The sequence below is a fragment of the Botryllus schlosseri genome, chromosome 2 (assembly GCF_051294905.1).
Source record: "Botryllus schlosseri isolate E-star chromosome 2, Bs_hap1, whole genome shotgun sequence".
Classification (NCBI taxonomy): Eukaryota; Metazoa; Chordata; class Ascidiacea; order Stolidobranchia; family Styelidae; genus Botryllus; species Botryllus schlosseri.
Genome location: NC_137237.1, coordinates 23496450 through 23516782, shown reverse-complemented (window position 1 = coordinate 23516782; position 20333 = coordinate 23496450). Strand labels below are relative to the sequence as shown.

Below are 20333 nucleotides of genomic sequence, written 5' to 3'. Positions count from 1 at the left end.
TATCGCCCCCTTCGTCCGTTTTCGCCCCCTATCGCCCCCTTCGTCCGTTTTCGCCCCCTATCGCCCCCTTCGTTATTTTCGCTCCCTAGACCGCCAAATCGCCCCCTGGGGCCGATATCGCCCACGTTGGGAACCACTGGACTAGGCGATGTAAAGAGGAGGCATGCACATGCACACTGAATGAAAGTAAAGAAGACAGTATAGAAATAGAAAGCGACAAGAATAGGGCGGCATGTCATGGGAAGCGAGATCGATAGGTCATTCGTGGTCCGGTAATCTTGAGGATGGACTGTATTTATTTAATAGTAATTGCTTGTATTTCGACTTGAATGTGGACATGCTCGTCGACTGTCGGATGGCCGGCGGGATACTGTTCCACACATTTAGGCGTCCTTGGAGGACATTTCCAATTTCCTGAAAAAGGAGGACAAATACTCGTAACGGAGGGCATGTGGTAACCCGAATTTATCTGTTCATTACACCGTCTTGCCGGGACCGTATTCTAAATTGCCTTGAGCGGATCAAAATAGGCAAGGCATATTCCCAAATTTGGTATCAATAATAAATTTTCCAATGTCACTAATGTCTTGAGAATGATTTTTCATCGGTACTATGTTGATTTGATTCCATGGTACATATTCATAATAAACTACCAGTGGATTGCCTTATTGATCAATGAAAACGAATGTTCTGGAAAACTTCCATGTTCACCGAACCGTAGAGCGTGGGCCGTTGGTTATGAAGTCAAGCGATAACGGCACATGTTTTTGTTGAAGCTGAATCTAGATTCGTTCTAATTCATGTAGTTATCCGGAATACTCGAAAATTATGTGTCTATATTTACTGTTATGTTCAATTATTCAGTAAATAACAAGTCTACCATCGCCTTAGATTGTTGAATGGAATGATAGCATTTATTTGTGCCGGACAAGTTAACAGCTGTACATGTACAGTATAGGCGTGACCAATACTTTTGTCACGGGAGCTTAGCACAGCAGAATCCTAGTTCAGTAAATTTGATAGTTTCGCTTTTGTAAACTGGTGTTGAATGTATCTAGTTGAATGAAGTCTATACTATACGCACCAACTTTCAGTGATTTCATGAACTTCAACTTATAGTTTGCAGAATTACTTGATTAACAGTTGGAAAAATGGCGGCTATCAAATCTCTCAATCCAAAGGCAGAGGTTGCCCGATCTACGCAAGCCCTAGCGATTAATATCAATGCTGCAAAAGGTCTTCAAGATGTATTACGAACAAACCTTGGACCGAAAGGAACTATGAAGATGTGAGGACGAAGTATTCCATTACCGTACTTGATTCAATTTCATATCCCATAATTTTCAGGCTTGTATCAGGAGCTGGTGATATCAAACTTACAAAAGACGGAAACGTACTATTGAACGAAATGCAGATACAACATCCGACCGCTAGTTTGATTGCGAAGGTTTGACAATCATTCTAACTTCCAACCTTTATAGCCTATAGGAAGTTTATCTGGTGTAATTTTATGGCGTAGGGGTGTGCAACTCACCTATCTCAAATGGTTTCCAATTTTCCTTTTATAGCCTTATATATTTTATACCCAAGCTCAAGTAGATTTTATACCCAAGCTCAAGTAGACTAAGACAAATAGATAAAAACTAATATCACTTTAACATGTGGATGCGGACTGATAAAAATTACTGTAATCCAATAACTTTATCATTTTTCCGTGCTGTCAATTACAGGTAAAAATCATAGTAATGAGTAGTAGGCTATTATATAATCCTTGCCATCGCCGTGAACATATTTAAGAGACATTGAGCTTTGAAACTACTAGAACACCTATTGCCGGGTCGCAGTCTTGCCACATTATCTCTATCTGGGCTGGCCACCTTGTCAAAAAGGTTGATCCCTGTGGCAATAAGTGGCGCATGACAGAAGGGTTTCTTTTGCATTGGATAATCAAGTAATTACACAGAAAAATAAGCCTGACGTTGCCACCAATGACCAATTCCACTCAGACCCAGGGCTTTACAACTTTGTGATAAGTGGTGCTGGAAGGTGAAACTTTTTTATTTTTCATTTGAAAATGTTAAATTAGTTGTGAACCTTACAGGTCGCGACTGCGCAAGATGATATCACAGGAGACGGAACAACTTCGAACGTGCTCATCATCGGCGAGCTCTTGAAACAAGCTGATTTATACGTCAACGAGGTAGCTTCAATGTTCGTTACTCTGCGCCGCTATATTTGACAATGAATTTCGGCAGGGTGTCCATCCGCGAATTATCACGGAGGGTTTTGAACTCGCTAAAAAGAAGGCAGAAGAGATTCTCGATTCTTTGAAAATCATGAAGGAAATGACCCGTGATGAGCTGATTAACGTTGCGCGCACTTCCCTGGCCACAAAAGTTCATCATCAGCTTGCTGAAAAGTTGACCGAGGTATTTGGTGGCTAGATGTCGTACTGTTTTTATTCTGACTTGTTAAAACTGGTATTCTTTCGTTCATAATTTCACTCCTTGAACTTGAAACCTTTGATGATATCTAGGCCCATAAATTATATTGTAGACCAGTCACTGCCAGCTGGACTTATGACTTGTGTGGTCAATGCATCTAGTACAGGAATACGACATTGTTTCTCACCCGTTTATATCTAAAGCGTCACTCCATTACACGATGTCACTGTGCTTTTAGTTTTGGAATTGGTATCGATTAGTCTCTTCCGAAGGCAACATACTGTTACCAGAAGAAATTTTCCCAAGTCAGTATTACCCGTCATGTACAAGCTCAGTAAATTAATCGGTTAGCTGACAGAGATTAAATAATTAGCAGTGTAAATTTCCACTCGTCAAATTCACTACACCATTCCGTCTCTTATTTCAATGGATTCCATAGCAGCCACTGTAGCTGAGCGGCTAGAGAGAAAACCTGGCAATCTGGTGGCTTGCGTTCAAATCTACCCCTATAAACAGCAAGCAAATTCCATTCCAGTACAGGTTTAAAGCCTGTGAAAACTGGTAGGGTTGCTGCAGAACAGGCCTCTGGCATAAGAACTTTAGTCAAACCATAATTCGGATCATTGATCCTCTGTGGCATGGGCATGGCGGAAGGAGAATGGAAATATTTTGAAAGATTTTAATGAATTATGTAAATGTCACAGGTTGTTGTCGACGCCGTGTTGGCAGTAAAGAAAGAAAACGAACCTATTAACCTTCACATGGTCGAGATAATGGAAATGCAGCACAGAGTAGACTCCGACACGAAACTTGTCAGAGGCCTGGTCATGGACCACGGAGCGCGACATCCCGACATGAAGAAGAGAGTTGAAAATGCCTACATTCTCACGTGCAACGTGTCCATGGAGTATGAGAAGAGGTAGGAAACTTTGGATATTTGTATATATTTTCGATGATGTTTCGAGCAAATATCCACTGCGCTCTCAGCTTACCCATCTACCCCATCCTGAAACACCCCTCTTCGTCCAATTCTGTAGTCTATTTCTCATCGAGTATGTGTGTCTCTTTTTAAGACGTTCTCATATCTGTGTTGCTATATTTGTCGACAGAGGCGTTAAGTTTCATTCCTTGACTTCATTACCTTTTCATCGTATCGCGATTGTTGTGATCCCAGGAATTTATGAATATGGTTGTTAAATGACACCGAAGTACACACGGAAGAAATCTAGAAGGATGTTTATTTTCCGGATATGTTTTCTTCAGCGAAGTCAACTCCGGCTTTTTCTACAAGTCTGCGGAAGAACGGGAAAAGCTAGTGGCCGCCGAAAGGAAATTCACCGACGACAAAGTCGCGCAAGTAATCGCCCTTAAAAAGCAGGTAACGGCATCCAAATCTACCAAATCTAGTCTGATGCGGTGCCATTACTGTTAAACACGTGCGTTTCAGATTGTGAAAGGTAGCGGAGACGGCGATGTCGGTTTCGTCGTTGTCAATCAGAAGGTTGGTATTGTCGAGATGGTCAATAACGAAGTAGCCTACTTCTACTCCCACTCCAAATTTAGAATCGTGCCAAATGTTCTCGAATTTTTCCTAAGCAGTGCTGTTGTAGCAGAGGCGCATCCAGCCGAGAAAAAACGGAGGATATTTTTTATAAGAGGATAATGCTTCAAAAAATGATGTTCCAAGTTCTAACCGATTGATCGGGTTAAAGTATGCATAAATTCAGATATTACAACGGTTAGACATAATATCCCTCATTTGTGACTATTTCATTCGCATCTACAAACTAAGTTGTACTAATACAGCACCACAACACATAAGCTAAGATAACTGCCACTAGGTATGTTGACCTCAATTACCAAAGCGAGGTTGTTATCAAGAGCTCAGATCAAATTACAGCGCAGCTGGAGATCTCTCCATTTTGTGCTCAAATACGAACAGTGAAGATTAGCTATTGAATTATAGCATGTTGCCGTTTGTATCAATTGTTCAGTCTGTTTTTGCACATGATCTGGATTAATTTTGTTTAAATTGATGTGATATATACTGTCTGCCAAGATGGTGTATTTTTGGTGTATGGAGATGGTAAAGACCAATTAATGCTCAAGCTTGTGCGATTGTATCTCGTAAATAACAGTGGCCCGACTCAGGCTGACAATCTAAAAGCATTCCCAAATGCTTTCACGGTGCAAAAGTGACAATTGCGAATTGTCCAGGCCATGACTATAACTTCACAACATTAAAACATCACATCAAACAATGATAGCACTATCACGCGCCGCGAGTCATGGAGCGGCCCAAATTTCCTAGCCACCGATGTTTATACTACTGGCCGAGCTCGTTGAAACAGGTCAATCAGCAGCCCCGCCAGAGGCCCTAATGTGAAAGTCGGAATTTTGTGCGGAAAGTATTTGGTGCATTGAAAATGTCCGGAGTCGGTGGTTTAGTAAAACAACACCCCAGTCTTGCTTGTAATCGGTTAGAATTTTGTATTGCCGACTCTATGGCTTGAAACATTGACTACTTAAGCCGTCTCTGATTGTTAATATAAACGCTGCCCGATTTGTTACATCCTCGCGATGCTATTTTCACGGTATTTCCCGTCTGCAGGGTATCGACCCGATGTCTCTCGACATGCTCGCCAAGAACGGTATCGTCGCGCTGAGAAGAGCGAAACGCAGGTAAAGCGTGCTTGGGGGTATGCAAGTATGTATGCACATGCCTCAACTTTACTTTGTTGCAGAAACATGGAGCGTCTCGTCCTTGCGTGTGGCGGCATGGCTATGAACTCATTTGACGAATTGACACCGGACTGTCTGGGCAAGGCCGGTCTGGTGTACGAACACGTTCTTGTGAGTCCATTCTGCGTACAGCCTCTTTTTGCTAGGATTAACGTGATTCTTGACCCTGCAGGGCGAGAGCAAGTACACTTTCGTGGAGAAATGCGCCAACCCGCAGAGCGTCACCATTCTCGTGCGAGGTCCCAACAAGCACACCATCACGCAAATCAAGGACGCCGTCAGAGACGGCCTGCGCGCCGTGAAGAACGCGATTGAAGATGGCAAGTTGATTTTTTTTCTGTGGTGATTTTGCACGCACTTACTTAACTGTCTTTTACTTTTTAGGCTGCGTCGTGCCTGGAGCCGGCGCATTCGAAATCGCCGCTCATTCCGAACTGTTGAAATACAAGCCGACTGTGAAAGGAAGAGCTCAGTTGGGCGTCCAAGTAATGGATTTTCCATTTTGCTGCTAGTTACGGTGTGTTATGTTCAGAGGTGGTCAGTAACGAAGTACTTCTACTTTTTCGAAGTACTCAAGTAGTTTTCCTCTTCTTCAGGTACTTACTCAAGTAGATATTTTTTTCGCTACTTCTACTTTGTAATATTTTTTGAACTACTTACTTATCACTATTTTCAGTTTCTCAAGTAGAAGTAGTTTAATCCTCAAATAAGAAAGATAGCCTGAGTAATTTCGGGGCTGTTTTCAGCAGACCACCGGTGAAACTTTCTGGAAAAAAGACATGAAATATATTTTCCACTTTTTAGAAGCATCATTTGTATTTTTCTTTCAATTACGAGTATTATACGTTGAATTCTGATTATAGTTTCTCTTCTTTTGTCTGGAAAACATACATGTTGATTGTAGTAATGCCTGATATTTTCCGAAAATAAAGCTATACACTATATGGCATTTTTACGATCTGCCATATTTTTAATCAACGTATACTAATAGCGCAAACTGTTGAAGCCGTATTCGACACAACTTCTCCGTATTGCTCTTTGACGTAACTTGGGGGCCTTATAATATGGGGGAGTGTGCCATGCCATAATATTGTTTAAAACGGGGTGTTCAAGTACGGTAAACAAAGAATTAGTATCGCATTTCCATATCATTTACATCAGTGGTTCCCAAACTTTTTCGGTGTGCGGGCCAAATTTAGAATTTCAGAGTACGGTCGGGGCCGCACGAATACCACAGCTATGAAACGGACCCAAACAGTCATCATGGCTATTTCGGAGTAGTTTTATTGCCCTGACGAAATTTCAAAACTGTACAGAGTACAGTGTGTACACTGTTTACCGCTACTTATCTGCTGCATTTGGTGTCAGTTAAGTGAATCAGCTTTTCTCGCCTAAACGCGCGAAGCGCGATAAATTTCTTTAGTTTCATCACTGAATCGGTCAATATGATCGGGAATTGCATGTATTGCTATCAATTTTCATCCTGTCTCTGTTCACGTAATCTGATTTACCGGTAGAGCTGAGTGAGGTGTGTTTGAAAAGGTATAGGCCCCCTCAATAGTAATTAAACATCTCAGGGGGTATACCCGTTGGCAGGAACGTAACAGCACTTCGTCAGGATCCCGGGCTCCCATAGGGTGATAAACTGACCCCAGATCACGTTGTTCGCTTTTTGCCACGAAATTAAAGTTGTACTGTTTAGTGAGACAGCGCGATGCGCGAATATTTCGATAATTCATGATAAAATCGGTCAATAAGATCGGGAATTGCATGGTTGTCCTCTTTGCCCACGTAATCAGATTTACTGGTAGGGCTGAGTGAGAGGTGTCTTAAAAACTGCAGACCCCGTAAAATTAAACATCTTCGGGCGGGCGGACCCCTAGGTTAGGTATGACTTCTTTACATGATGTTATTTCGTGACCTCCTGTCTGCTATATCAAAAAATGTAGAATTGCCCAAACCTACTAAACTAAAAGATCACACGATTTCAGGTTGGTATTTCTTCCCTGGCATATAATTGTCTTTCCTGCGGGATGGTATTTGTCTTGTGAGGTTCAGATTGCCAAGACAAGAACATTCGGCGCCAGTCATTTAGGCGCCTATATGGACAATTAAACCTATATGTATTGTGTTTATATAACGATGTTTTTGGTATTTCGAAGTTTTTGGTCATCATAAAAGCAGTCCTTTGCGGCAAAGGCTTTCTCGCCGATCGTTCTGACACACTTCTTGGAGTCACATGTTACATGGCCTAAAACTTTATGTCTTGGTGCGGTCATGGCCAACGCTCATATTCCCATTTCTATAAATCTTGCGTATTTTTTCTTGGGGAAGAGTACCCAATAATCAAGATTATGTGTGGCGAATTGAAATAGCGCGTAGCGCGAATAATTTTTGAAAAACTCGCATAAATTTTGGGGGCCGCAAGAAGACTATCTGGGGGCCGCGTTTGGGAATCACTGATTTACATCCCATGATGTGGACGAATGCTTATTCTGTCAAAAATTGACACCTCCTGGGATGCATCAATATCAATCAAGCTTGCTACACCTTCCGCATACCTCAATTTGCAGCTTTTGACAGTCCATGCGAATGAATTACGATCATTTTCACAACTACTTACTCAAGTAGATTTAAAGTCAGTCAATTCTACTTCAAGTAGTTTCAGGTTGCTTATGAAAGAAATACTTCTACTCATACTTGAGCAGATTTTTTTGTCGCTACTTCTACTTGAGTAGATTTCTTGACTACTTTGACCACCTCAGGTTATGTTCAGGCTCACCGTTCAGACAACTGTGATCTGATCTCCATCTGAAAGTGGATATAATGAATTGCAATTAGTGCTCTCGGTCTGGGCTTGTAGCAACATGCTTTATTTCGACTCGGCTCATATAAGATTCAATGTCGGAAACGTAGCTCCCTATACCTACTCCTGCTCTGCTGCCGTTAATATAAGTTGTCAGTTTACTGCACACTTGCACAGGTATAGAATAGTGTGAGTATGAGCGGATTCCCAAATTGCAGAATCAGTCTGGCTCTGACTAGTGGTCTGTAATTCAGACTCGGAAATTTTGATGTTGTGCTATATTTAGATGTCCTGGGTGAAAACTCTTATGCAGTTCTGCTACTGTAAACTTCGGTGAAAACCAACTCTTGTATTAGTTTTGGCTTGAAACCAGGGCTTTGAAGCAGGCATAAATGTTGGATTGCTCCAGCTTCACTACAGATTTAAAGATGAATGCTCCATTTGGGATATCTAGACTTTGAAAGTAATCACAAACAATACAATCACTTAACACAAAACAAGCTTTCAAATAGTACCTTGGGTCATCCCTAGATGGTCACAGTTTTCAATTTTCAAAATCAACTGCTCTTCTTATTAGGTTCTCGCTGAAAGAATAAAGTTAGAGTTACACCATGAGCTCTGTCGCACAATTGCATCCCGTTGATTCTTGCAGGCGTTTGCGGATGCTCTTCTCGTGATTCCGAAAGTTCTCGCTCAAAATTCTGGCCTCGATCCCCAGGAGACTATTGTCAAACTGCAACATGAACTCAATGTCAATGGAGGGAAGGTTCCTGTCGGAATTGATCTGCAGACTGGTGAGATAATCTGCTGGTGTCCAATGTAGATTTTATCACTTGTAAAGACTCGCTTTCGTGATGCGACTCACAATAGGGCACAAAGATATATGCGTAATCAAATTGTTGTGGAGCAGCTAATTGAATAATGAATTGAATAATCCATGTGCAGATTTGTGTACTGTTTGTTTACGACTCTTCATGCTGTATGTAGTATTTCACGGTCTTGACTGGCAAAGTGATTTTAATGAGGTCTGTATGATTATAGGCGACAACCTAGAACAGGGTGCTCAATCTGCTCACACTTTTACATCTTATGATCTATTTTCCGAGGTCTGGCAGTCTACTCAAACTGACGTCACCCTCAATATCACTAAACTGTGTGCATCGTTCGCCCGCTGACCGAAAAAGGTTTTCAGTCCTGTGTGCTATTCCCCTTTTTTGCTCCGCGATGGAGGCATGTTGTGCTGTTCTATCGAAAATGCATGTTCTATCAGTAGATTGTAATCGAGAGTAAGTGGGTATAAAATTTACTGCGCTTGACAGGTGAGGTGCTGGCCCCAGTGGAGGCTGGAATAGTGGACAATTACTGTGTTATGAAGCAACTTCTTAATTCATGGTAAGATTTGGTACTCTTCTATGTTTTATAAAATACTGTAGGTATTCTTTCTTTGTCTATAGTCAAATCATTGCATCCAATCTTCTCCTGGTCGATGAGATGATGAGAGCGGGTATGGCAACTCTGAAAGGGAATGCGTAACGAATTTGTGTGGTGAGCATCTCAGCTTCAGTACAAGTACAATTACTTTTTCTTCAAGGTATTGATGAATTTTTAGACCTTATCGGCATCGCTATAGCTCTTGACACGGATGAAGGTTGGAGACTCCTGCCGCCAAGTCTACACCGAGCCGTCACTAAGATTATTTTACTTGGAGTTGATACTAGTGTCACTTTTTCTCAACGTGTTCGTAGAAAATTGAATAAACCTTTTGCATGTCAGAATTTTGGGTTCGTTTTTTTGTCACATTGTTGTTTGAAATGGATGACAGCGTTTTCCGACTGTGCTACTGAACACTAAACGATTATACTACGTAGTTATATAGCAGACGTTTGGATTAGTGGTAATTTAGGCCTGTCAGGTAGGGTTACCATATGTCCTATTAGAAAATTCGTCCAGTTTTGACGGCTAGGCTAATGGACAGGCTCAACCAGAAATCGCCATAAATACGTAATGCGGTCATTCGATGGCCTTTTTTGTAGTCAACACTACAAGGTTTGCAGTAATAATTATAAAATCAGCTGCATTATATTTTCGGTATATGGCTTCTATGATTGGTACAAAGTATCCTCCCTTCCCGATTCCAAAATACGGTAACACTACTGTTAAGGGGGTGACTTGGCGTCCTCGGGTGGCTTTGACTTGCTGGTACGAGTCTGGTAATTCGCCGAGTTATTTAGGTTCATTTCTGACAGTCAGTCAGATTCATATTAGCCTTGACCTTGAAGCGGAATATGAAATTGTGATTAATGCGCACTTGCGCAAGAATGTATCAGTTTACTTACAATCTCCTCGGTTCAAAACACCACGAGACTGCGATACAATGAAAAGTTGGGAAGATGACGAAAGGACTTGGAGTATTCTTGGATCAGACACCCAACTGGGTCTAGGCCAGAGGTCGCCACTTTCCAAATTTCGTACAGGCCGTGGGCCGCAAACATGCAATATCGTGATAAAATAGGCCACGCATTTAGGAACCACGTTTTTAAATCTTTACGTTAATTAGTACAACGGCAACGGGAATAGTTCCAACAAAAGAAGTAATATTTTATTATTGAAATAAAATTCAACAAAAATATCATGATAATCAATTTCATTTTACTTTGATCTGTGAGTTGCGCACGATACTGGAAAACACTTTTCAGAGACTACTGAATCTATGTGGGTGCTAGCGACACACGGTGCTAGCTGAAACCCTATCTCCTGGTAGAGCCTGATCTTGTGGGGAAGCCCTCTAAGCCGTTTCGGTCTTAGCAGTGTCTGAGCCATTGCGCATCAAGGCAATATGCCCAGCCCATGCCCATTCATATCAACTGATTCTCCCCCGATGGAATGCTGTAGCCATCACCAAAGTGGTTTCAGCTAGTGAGGAATAGAGATGCTGGACATAGGAGAATAGCTTCAATTAGCGTTCTATCGAAATCTGAAATCGCGGGTCGCAAAACATGACCTCGCGGGCCGCATGTGGCCTGCGGGTTGCGTGTTGGTGACCCATGGTCTAGCCGATGTAACAATGAGGCATGCACAGTGCACACTGAATGAAAGTAAAAGAAGGTAATATAAAAAGCCAAGTAACAAAATGAGGGGGCATGTTACGGAAGGCGAGATCTGTATGTCAGGTTGTGGTCCGGTAAACTTGAGGGATGACTAGGATTCATGCATGGACAAGACTACATCGAAAACAATTAGACGATGGTCGCTTTTTGTTTGAACGGACAGGTATTTCTGGAAATGTGATTTGATCCACGACAGCCCAATCTGATGGACCAACGTGTACTATAATCATAATTCGCGGTTCTGTGATTTTCATCCACTCAAGACACACGTGCGATGTAATGAACAGGTAGGAAGATGTCGAAACGACAAAGTACGGTCTAGCAATCAGTGTATTGGATATACATTCGATTGTCGCTGGCCAGTGGCCACCGGTCAAATGCTTTTCCATTATTAGTTTTTCAAGTTACTTCAACTCCTTCCTTTTAGTAATATCGCGATATTAAGGTGCCTTTAATTAATCATAGTTTAAAAAGTACTGAACGAGGGAGCGGAATCCAGTGACGGTACACATAACAGCTAGTGGCGTGTAGCGCAATCATGCATGTGAAAACGTTCAAATCGAGATGAACACGCTTCAATGGTATTCACGCACGACGAGTCAGTGGCGCTTCGCGCTTTCCCTCAATTATTCTGAGAAGTTTCAACTCGCAGCGCTGTGTTGGATTTAACGCAAGTCTGTAGTCATGAAGCTCGCTCGATTTTTAATGAAGCTCAGTCACGAGACTGTCACGATCGAGCTGAAGAACGGGACTCAAGTTCATGGAACTATTACGGGAGTGGATATATGCATGAACACCCATCTAAAGTCTGTCAAGATGACAGTGAAGAATAAAGAACCGGTGAATCTTGAAACTCTGAGCATCCGCGGCAATAACATTCGTTACTACATCTTGCCGGATAGTTTGCCACTCGATACTTTGCTCGTCGATGAGGGTCCCAAGCCCAGAGTTCAGAAAGGTGACCGAGGAAGGGGTCGTGGCCGAGGACGCGGACGGGGCAGAGGAATGCGAGGACGCGGTCGGGGTGGACCTCCCAGAAGATTTTAAGAGTGTGTCTCAACTAATACTAACAATAATTGTTGATATCTGTCGCTACCCTGTGCATAAAATTTTTGAATGGGATTGCCAGAACTGAATTTGAATCCTCACCGAAAGCCCCTACAGCATTGATAGTGTTCTCTGACATGTAGAGGATGAGGATTCATACCGGTATCACATCCCGTGAAACATGGTCAAAGCCTTCCTGCTGCTATAGCTATTGAGATTTGCGCTGACTGCTATCATGATTGTTGAAATTAAATTCTGAATTTGTAGGAAAAATGATTATGATCCGAGTAACGTTACTATACTGTATACTCATTTTACTCAAGAATTCAGCAATGAAAACAGTTGAGTTTTTGATGGGTATGTGAGCTCATCTCGAATTTCCATGCCGCGGTTTTAAATTGCCCTTATTCCTGTCAGTATTGTTTTGAGCATGTGTAAGGTTCAGCAGATCAGATGCATCTAAAACAAACGCAGTGCGTCCCCATGACAGCCTCATTGATATCCTTTTAAATTACATACTTTGTTTACTAGCCTGCTCTAGATCTTGCCCCCTACGGCAGGCTACTAAAACAAAGCCCCTTAGTCAATTTCTGTTGCAGAGTGGAATTGGTGGCAATGTCACGCAGGATTTTCTGTTCAATTACTTAATTATTCTAAGCAGAAAAGCTCTCATCACGCAGGATTTATTTCCATAGGCGACTGTTGGGACTATACAATAGGGTGACGGTGGAGTGACTCTAATTTTTTTATCAAATCGTTAAAAGAGGGTTGTTAATTGATTTTAGGGGATTGCCCCCATTTTCCAGCCGGTAACCCGCCAATTTCTGCGCGTGTTGGGGTAAAATTGCCTATCTCGACAACCACTGGTCGTACAGTCATGATATATATAGCTCAAAAGCTGCCAAAACATCATATCTCTATCTGTTTCAAGAAAAAAGTTTTCTCTATTGTGAACTCAAAACGAGTTACAGCCTAAAACACTAAAATTTTGAAGCGGGTAAATGGTGGGAGTAACTAATGTTACATGTTAGTGTGATTTACACAACAGCTAGAGAGCAGAAGAGCTGTTACTCCATCTATTTTTAGAACAGGATCGCGACCGACTCACTGGATCCGTGCGGGCTATCGGGAGCCCGTGGGCACCGCATTGGTGACCCCTGATCTGGAACATAGCTGTGGAAGAAGACCCTCAGTGGTCGTTGAACCCCCCTGAGTAGGGTGGCAGGACACAGTCGCAACACAATTCCAGACCTCTGCGGGACCCACTGGTTTCCACCCAGTGCTTGACAAGTTTCCTAAGATCGTTAATGGCCCAATAGGCGTCCGCCCGCGCACACGCTCCGATACCCTCCAATGTCGGCCGAGCCGACTACATGACGCCTTAATGCATCTTCCAGACGGGGACCCGCTTGTTTCTCCTCTCGGATTTTCGTTTAGACCTAATTCTGTTGCCACCAGAGACTAACCCATCCTCAGGCTGGGAGGCCATTGCTGACATGATATATTTGCTACTGAGGCCACAGTCAAAGCAGGACTTGCCTCTTCTTTCTCATACAGACGTCGCCCGCTTGGGTATTTCTCGGCCCACTGACGGCTATTCTCAATAGTCGATTCACTATGTGTGCAAAATTATCGGCATTCACAGAGGTCACAATACTTATGATAGCAATTCAAAAGAGTTTCTGACACGTATTGTTCGCAGCCTTCACTAATCAACTAAATAATCAATATGATATGAAAAATTATTCACACGGAAATGAAAAACTACGAAAGGACTGAATGTATTATGTATGGTACCGCGGCCTACGTAGGCCCCGATGGTACGTATAGATCTGAAGGCATTTCACACCATGCCTGTTGATTGATGAAACCATGTTCTTATTGGCAGGCAGTGCTTATTTTTGGCATTTTACAGATTTTATTTTTGGCAGCGAGAGTAAATACCGAATTGACAACGGTGTTGGAGAGTCAATTCACCCAATACAAAACCGACTACTTCTGAAATATGTGATCCTAATAGTCGATTCGATATGCGTGCATACTGCATAATTACCTGCATTCCAACAGATCACAATACCACTAATGATAAAAAAAATCAAAATCGTTGCTGACACGTTTGGATCACAGCCCTTCACTCGCAAACCAATGGTTCGAAATCACGAGTGGCTTTATTATTCAATATCCTATGAAAACAGTCAAGGAGTGAATGTTTGTAGGCCTGTGTATGGCACGTAGGATATTGATGGGGGTTGGTCACTTCTTGGCGACTGAGGCATTTTGCACTGTGTAAGTTCAATTGTTAATTGATGAAATTATTAGTCTAGTGCTGATTGCACCATAGGCTGACTTTTTCATCAAGTTCGAAGTACTGTAAATTAGGCTTACCATATTTTGGAAAAGTAAAAAGAGGACACTTTTTCAGAAATTTCAGACATGCAAAACTGGAGAAGAATTCTCAAAAACCGGTAAATTTTTCCCACCTCGTGATCGGTTGACTAAAAAAAAAAAAAAAGGTCTCTTCTTTTCGCTCAGAGCTTAAATCACCACTTTTCCCTCCGAAATACCCGCCGGCGAGCTTCACTTCTGCGCTAATTTACGGCATATCACTCGCGATTTCCTCTAAATCTGACCTAAATTTCCAAAAAAGAGGACTAAAGGGCGTCTCCGAGGACACTTTCAAAAAAGTCAAAAAAGAGGACAAATCCTCTTAAAAGAGGACGTATGGTAAGCCTAAGTAAATGGAACTATATAAACATTAAACGCATGAGCTAAATGCACCAGGGTTGCGCGTGTTGGCTATATGAGGTAACAAAATGCAAGAGCGGTGACAAATGACAACAGGAAATGCCAAGTCATTGCACTAAATGAATAAATTTCGGCTCTCATTCACGGATTCCAAAATATGCTAATTTGATACCAACGAAGACCCTGCTGTTGCGGACAAGGCATCTTCATCCTATTCGCTCGACATCACTTTTTACTACCTAGGTTGATCACAGTATACCGTAGCCTAAATCCAGATTTTAGTACTCGACTACCCGACAGTCGACGAGCATCTCCACATTCAAGTCGAAATACAAGCAATTACTACTAAATGAATACTAGTCCATCCTCAAGATTACCGGACCACGACTGACCTATCGATCTTGCCTTCCATGATATGCCACCCCATTTCTTGCCTGTCGGTGATCATTTTTCTTCCGCTGGGCACTCGGAGAGCGACATGACTGTCAATGTATTGGTCGGGAACATGGAAGACGCTACTCTCCGCAAGGCTACAGAACAAAAATATATCGACAAATTTGATACTTTCCGACAAGGGCTGAATATAGATAGAGGATGTATGTCTCACTACACCATGAATGTTTGACTTAACGCCTTTTGTTCTTTTCAAATTAGCATATAACACCTTATCCAATCCGATTTTAGGCACATAACTCACTATTTCATGACACATTTGAATAAAATATTCATTTTATTCCCGAAGCTTTTCGGCTGACCCTCGTCAGGGGAATATCGTCAGCAATAATGCGAGAATTCGAATAACTATGTTCAGCAACAAAATATATCGCTAATTATGACGTCACACAGACAATATACAAAGTTGGGAAAACGAGAGAACTGCAGCGTTGGCATGGAGATAGCTAAGCAAAACAAGTTAATGCGCGATTTTCAAATGATACACAAATTCTTTCTGTTGGCATAGACTAGGTTTGCTCATAGTGATGATCGTGGACTCAAGAACAGACAAATGAAATAAATTGCGACCCTTAGCCAATATAGAGAACATGTCCTCGTGATAGTTAGCAGCACACGTATGATTTTCTAGTAAATGTTTGCCTATAGAAGATTTTTGACCCATGGCCTGGTTATGTTCAAGAACAAGCGGATTGTTAAGCTGCGAATTTGAGATATAAGATTTGACAGACGGTGGAATGTGTTCTTTGATACGGTCCTGCAACCGTTTGGAAGTTCTCCCTACGTACCGACAATCACAGTGGCACTTGAATTCATAAATTACGTTGCTTTGTTTTATAGCGGGGAGAACGTCCTTTCGGGTTGCAGGAAACATTGGTATCGTGGTAAAAACAACATTGGTTTTCACCGCTGGATAACAGCGGTAGACTGCTGAAGTTATCCGTTTCTCAAATCGATAAGAAACCGGGCCAAGCCAAGGAAGATGAATGTACACATCCCTATTTTCACGAGAAATTACTTCGGGGGTTTCTTCTGGTTTGGTATCATTCCAATGACTTAACTTTTTACTTATTGTCCGCTTAATAACATACTCAACATACTCAACATACTGGAACCTGTTCGCGAACTTTACGGGTCGCATTGCGTACGCGATTCTTTTACCTTCGCTGATGAGATGCGTCGCTCACAGCTATCCGCGCGCGATAATTTCCTAGGCTCATTCGACATAAAGAGTCTTTTCACCAACGTACCACTAAATGAGACGTTGAATATTTGCGCTGATGCTCTATATAACGGTAAGCTAATACCCCCTCCTTTCTCGAGAGCTACCTTCATTGAATTGATGAGAAACGCTGTGTGTTCTGTTGAATTTAGCTTCAACAATATCATGTTCCGGCAATCTGATGGTGTAGCAATGGGATCACCATTGGGTCCTATTCTAGCCAATATATTTGTAGGATTCCATGAAGATAAGCTCTTCTCTTCTTGTATTAAACCGCCCTTATCATACCATCGCTATGTCGATGACACGTTCGTGATATTCGATAATGAATCTGACTGTGATAGTTTCCTGGAAAATTTAAACAAACTACATCCAGCATTGCAATTCACGTCGGAAAAAGAAATTAACAATCGCCTGGCATTCCTTGACGTTCTTGTGGAGAAACGGGATGACAAATTCCTTACCTCCGTTTATAGGAAGCCCACATTTTCGGGTCATTACCTTCGATGGAGCTCTTTCAGCCCAAAAAGTCGTAAAATCAATTTAATCGGCACCTTGGTTCACCGGGCGTTGATGATTTGTTCCGAGGTCAAATTGAATAATGAACTTGACTACATCCGTAAAATTTTCATTGACAACGGATACCCAGAGTATGTTATTAAGCGGACAATAAGTAAAAAGTTAAGTCATTGGAATGATACCAAACCAGAAGAAACCCCCGAAGTAATTTCTCGTGAAAATAGGGATGTGTACATTCATCTTCCTTGGCTTGGCCCGGTTTCTTATCGATTTGAGAAACGGATAACTTCAGCAGTCTACCGCTGTTATCCAGCGGTGAAAACCAATGTTGTTTTTACCACGATACCAATGTTTCCTGCAACCCGAAAGGACGTTCTCCCCGCTATAAAACAAAGCAACGTAATTTATGAATTCAAGTGCCACTGTGATTGTCGGTACGTAGGGAGAACTTCCAAACGGTTGCAGGACCGTATCAAAGAACACATTCCACCGTCTGTCAAATCTTATATCTCAAATTCGCAGCTTAACAATCCGCTTGTTCTTGAACATAACCAGGCCATGGGTCAAAAATCTTCTATAGGCAAACATTTACTAGAAAATCATACGTGTGCTGCTAACTATCACGAGGACATGTTCTCTATATTGGCTAAGGGTCGCAATTTATTTCATTTGTCTGTTCTTGAGTCCACGATCATCACTATGAGCAAACCTAGTCTATGCCAACAGAAAGAATTTGTGTATCATTTGAAAATCGCGCATTAACTTGTTTTGCTTAGCTATCTCCATGCCAACGCTGCAGTTCTCTCGTTTTCCCAACTTTGTATATTGTCTGTGTGACGTCATAATTAGCGATATATTTTGTTGCTGAACATAGTTATTCGAATTCTCGCATTATTGCTGACGATATTCCCCTGACGAGGGTCAGCCGAAAAGCTTCGGGAATAAAATGAATATTTTATTCAAATGTGTCATGAAGTTCTGTACTCCTAAGCGTCTCTTTGTGTACTTCCGGAAAACTCACTATTTGCATTTCAAATCAAAACTTGATACTTGTGTCTATGACGCCATAGAGTACGTGACTTCGGAATCTATAATTTCTCACTCCCTATGATGTCATAATATGTATATGTTCAAATTGAAAATATTTTTGCGTTGCTCTTTTTGCGTTACTTTCGCTTTGACACCTGATGAAGGAGCAGCGCTCCGAAAGCTCGTGTAACTAATAAAGTTATATTCATTCGCAAGTGGACGTTAAATAGAGTGTGAAAGCTACCAAGGTCTTACGTTTATATATATCGTCTGCTATCGGCGCAACAAAGTATTCAACCCCATTTCTTGTTGCTTGCTTTTTTCCTATACTATCTTCTTTAGTTTTCATTCAGTGTTGATGCCTCATCTTTACATCGCCTAGGCCAAGTTGGGTGTCCGACTCCATAGACTACTCCAAGTCGCTTCGACACCTTCCTATCTTTTCATTGTATCGCATTTTGTGGTGTAGTGCAGTGGTTCTCAACCGCCGGTCCGCGGACCGGTGCCGGTCCGCGACGACATTCCTGCCGGTCCGCGAGGAACATTACAATTTTATACTTCAATTTCAAGATGCAGTGTTGAAGGCTTGTCCTTTGATAAAATAAATAAAACATCTAATTTTAAACTGATTCAAAACTTCGTGAGGTAACATTAGGGCTAGAAACATGTTCGATTTGACTTAAAGTACAAGACGTTTCATTTGACGACATGCGAGCGACAAATACAGAACAGATACGAGCTCACTCATCGCTAAGCAGCGCAGTTAGATCATTGGTTTTCAATTCATTTATTTTGTGCAGGACAGTAACTGGGGCACCCCAATTGGAGAGGGGCCGAGCTTGAAAAGGGCCCAAGATTATTTCGCAAATGAACATAAATCATGCGTTTTATTTGAAACTTTTTCCAACATTTTTTAATTTCTTTTCGGGCTTTGCACGATTTAGTGTCCCTAAATGTCTTGCTTATTAGGTGCACTTCTCCGAGAAATACGCATGATTTATAGGCATTTCGGCGTAAGCCATTGCCGCACCACGACGTATCCACACATAATGAAGTTTCAGTTAACTTATGGGACTCCGAAATTTGGGCCTAAAATTCGACCGCGAGAAAAGCGCTTCAGTCGTGAATGATCGAAAATTTTCGCCATTGTCGCGATAAGCTACGTAAACTCTCTGCTTACGCTGAGTAGAATGGATATGATCACAAGTACAGGTGAAAACTTCCACCCAAGTGTAGGGGTCTTGGGGCGAAGCCCCCGGAAGTTTGGCTTATTGCCCTGTGGGGGCCCCAAGACCAGCTTTTTTGGGGGTGGGCAGACGAAGTGCTTTTTCGGCCCGGATTTGCGGATGGCCGATATAGCTGCTGTAATGTGTTTTCTTGCGTCACGCACTGTATTCGTAGTTGCCGGAGTAGCCTGCGTCTGGTGGCAGTGGGTAATGAGCAAGGTAGCACGACAAGGTGCTTGGTTCGACTCCGATACGCTTCTTCTCTTGATATTGTCAAAGAGAAGAATATTACGGAGTTGACGTGGCCGTTTAAACCCACGGCCTTTGGCGCGAAAGACTGTAAACGACCCTCGGCGGTAGCACGTTTATCTGGACAAGGCAATTTTACCTCGACTTGGCAGACTCACTACCATAAAATCACATGGATGCCATCATGAATATTATTAAATACGATCAAAACGCTCCAAATGTCACTTTCTAGCATCATATAATTGCCAAAAACGGTTGCATACTTTACATTTTGGCTTCATTTCAATTTTGACAGTTCACCGGTCCGCCATACATTTTTTGAAATTTTACCGGTCCGCGAGGCGAAAAAGGTTGAGAACCATACTGGTGTAGTGAACTCAGTGGCGGCTCGTGACAATACCGGGTGGTGGGGCAAGGGCTGCAAGCGACTTTTTATCAAGATGACGTCACAATGGCGTTTTCCAAAGTAAACAAGTAACTTGGAGTACTATAGATAACTAACCTACGGAGGTTAGTTATCTATAGTAGTACGGTAACACGAACGACAACAGTGATTTTAAACGTATGTGCCGCGAGAGATCTGCTGGTAAGCTGTGACTTGAAATATGGTAACTGTGTAAACGGCGTGCGGAACAAAGATTCGACCCGGTTCATGTTCGCACTACACCTGACTAATTATCTGGAGAAATGGAAATGACTATAACTCGAGAGATTGCGTAAGCCTAACTGGAAGGGTCAACGAGT

The 20333-nt window shown here is 42.1% G+C and overlaps 2 protein-coding genes and 1 long non-coding RNA gene across 3 annotated transcripts; 2 read left to right on the top strand and 1 right to left on the bottom strand.

Annotated features, from left to right (window-relative positions):
- The first annotated feature begins 1091 nt into the window (after positions 1-1091).
- LOC145434215 (T-complex protein 1 subunit zeta-like) lies at positions 1092-9767 on the top strand. The gene is made up of 15 exons (XM_080311550.1): positions 1092-1288; positions 1348-1447; positions 2102-2200; positions 2256-2429; positions 3149-3363; positions 3708-3822; positions 3892-3945; positions 5056-5126; positions 5189-5297; positions 5359-5506; positions 5571-5671; positions 8645-8786; positions 9312-9384; positions 9447-9537; positions 9602-9767. Exons 1-14 carry the CDS (start codon positions 1152-1154, stop codon positions 9523-9525), a joined length of 1617 nt encoding a protein of 538 aa, XP_080167676.1. The 5' UTR covers positions 1092-1151; the 3' UTR covers positions 9526-9537; positions 9602-9767.
- A 1935-nt stretch (positions 9768-11702) lies between these two features.
- LOC145434225 (small nuclear ribonucleoprotein Sm D1-like) lies at positions 11703-12485 on the top strand. The gene has a single exon (XM_080311563.1). The coding sequence runs from the start codon at positions 11784-11786 to the stop codon at positions 12144-12146; it is 363 nt and encodes a 120-aa protein (XP_080167689.1). The 5' UTR covers positions 11703-11783; the 3' UTR covers positions 12147-12485.
- Positions 12486-19553: 7068 nt separating this feature from the next.
- LOC145434226 (uncharacterized) lies at positions 19554-19944 on the bottom strand. Its single transcript, XR_013913295.1, has 2 exons — positions 19704-19944; positions 19554-19662 (listed from the first exon to the last, which is right to left on the bottom strand). It is a non-coding gene; the product is annotated as an uncharacterized LOC145434226 (long non-coding RNA).
- Between the last annotated feature and the right edge of the window lie 389 nt (positions 19945-20333).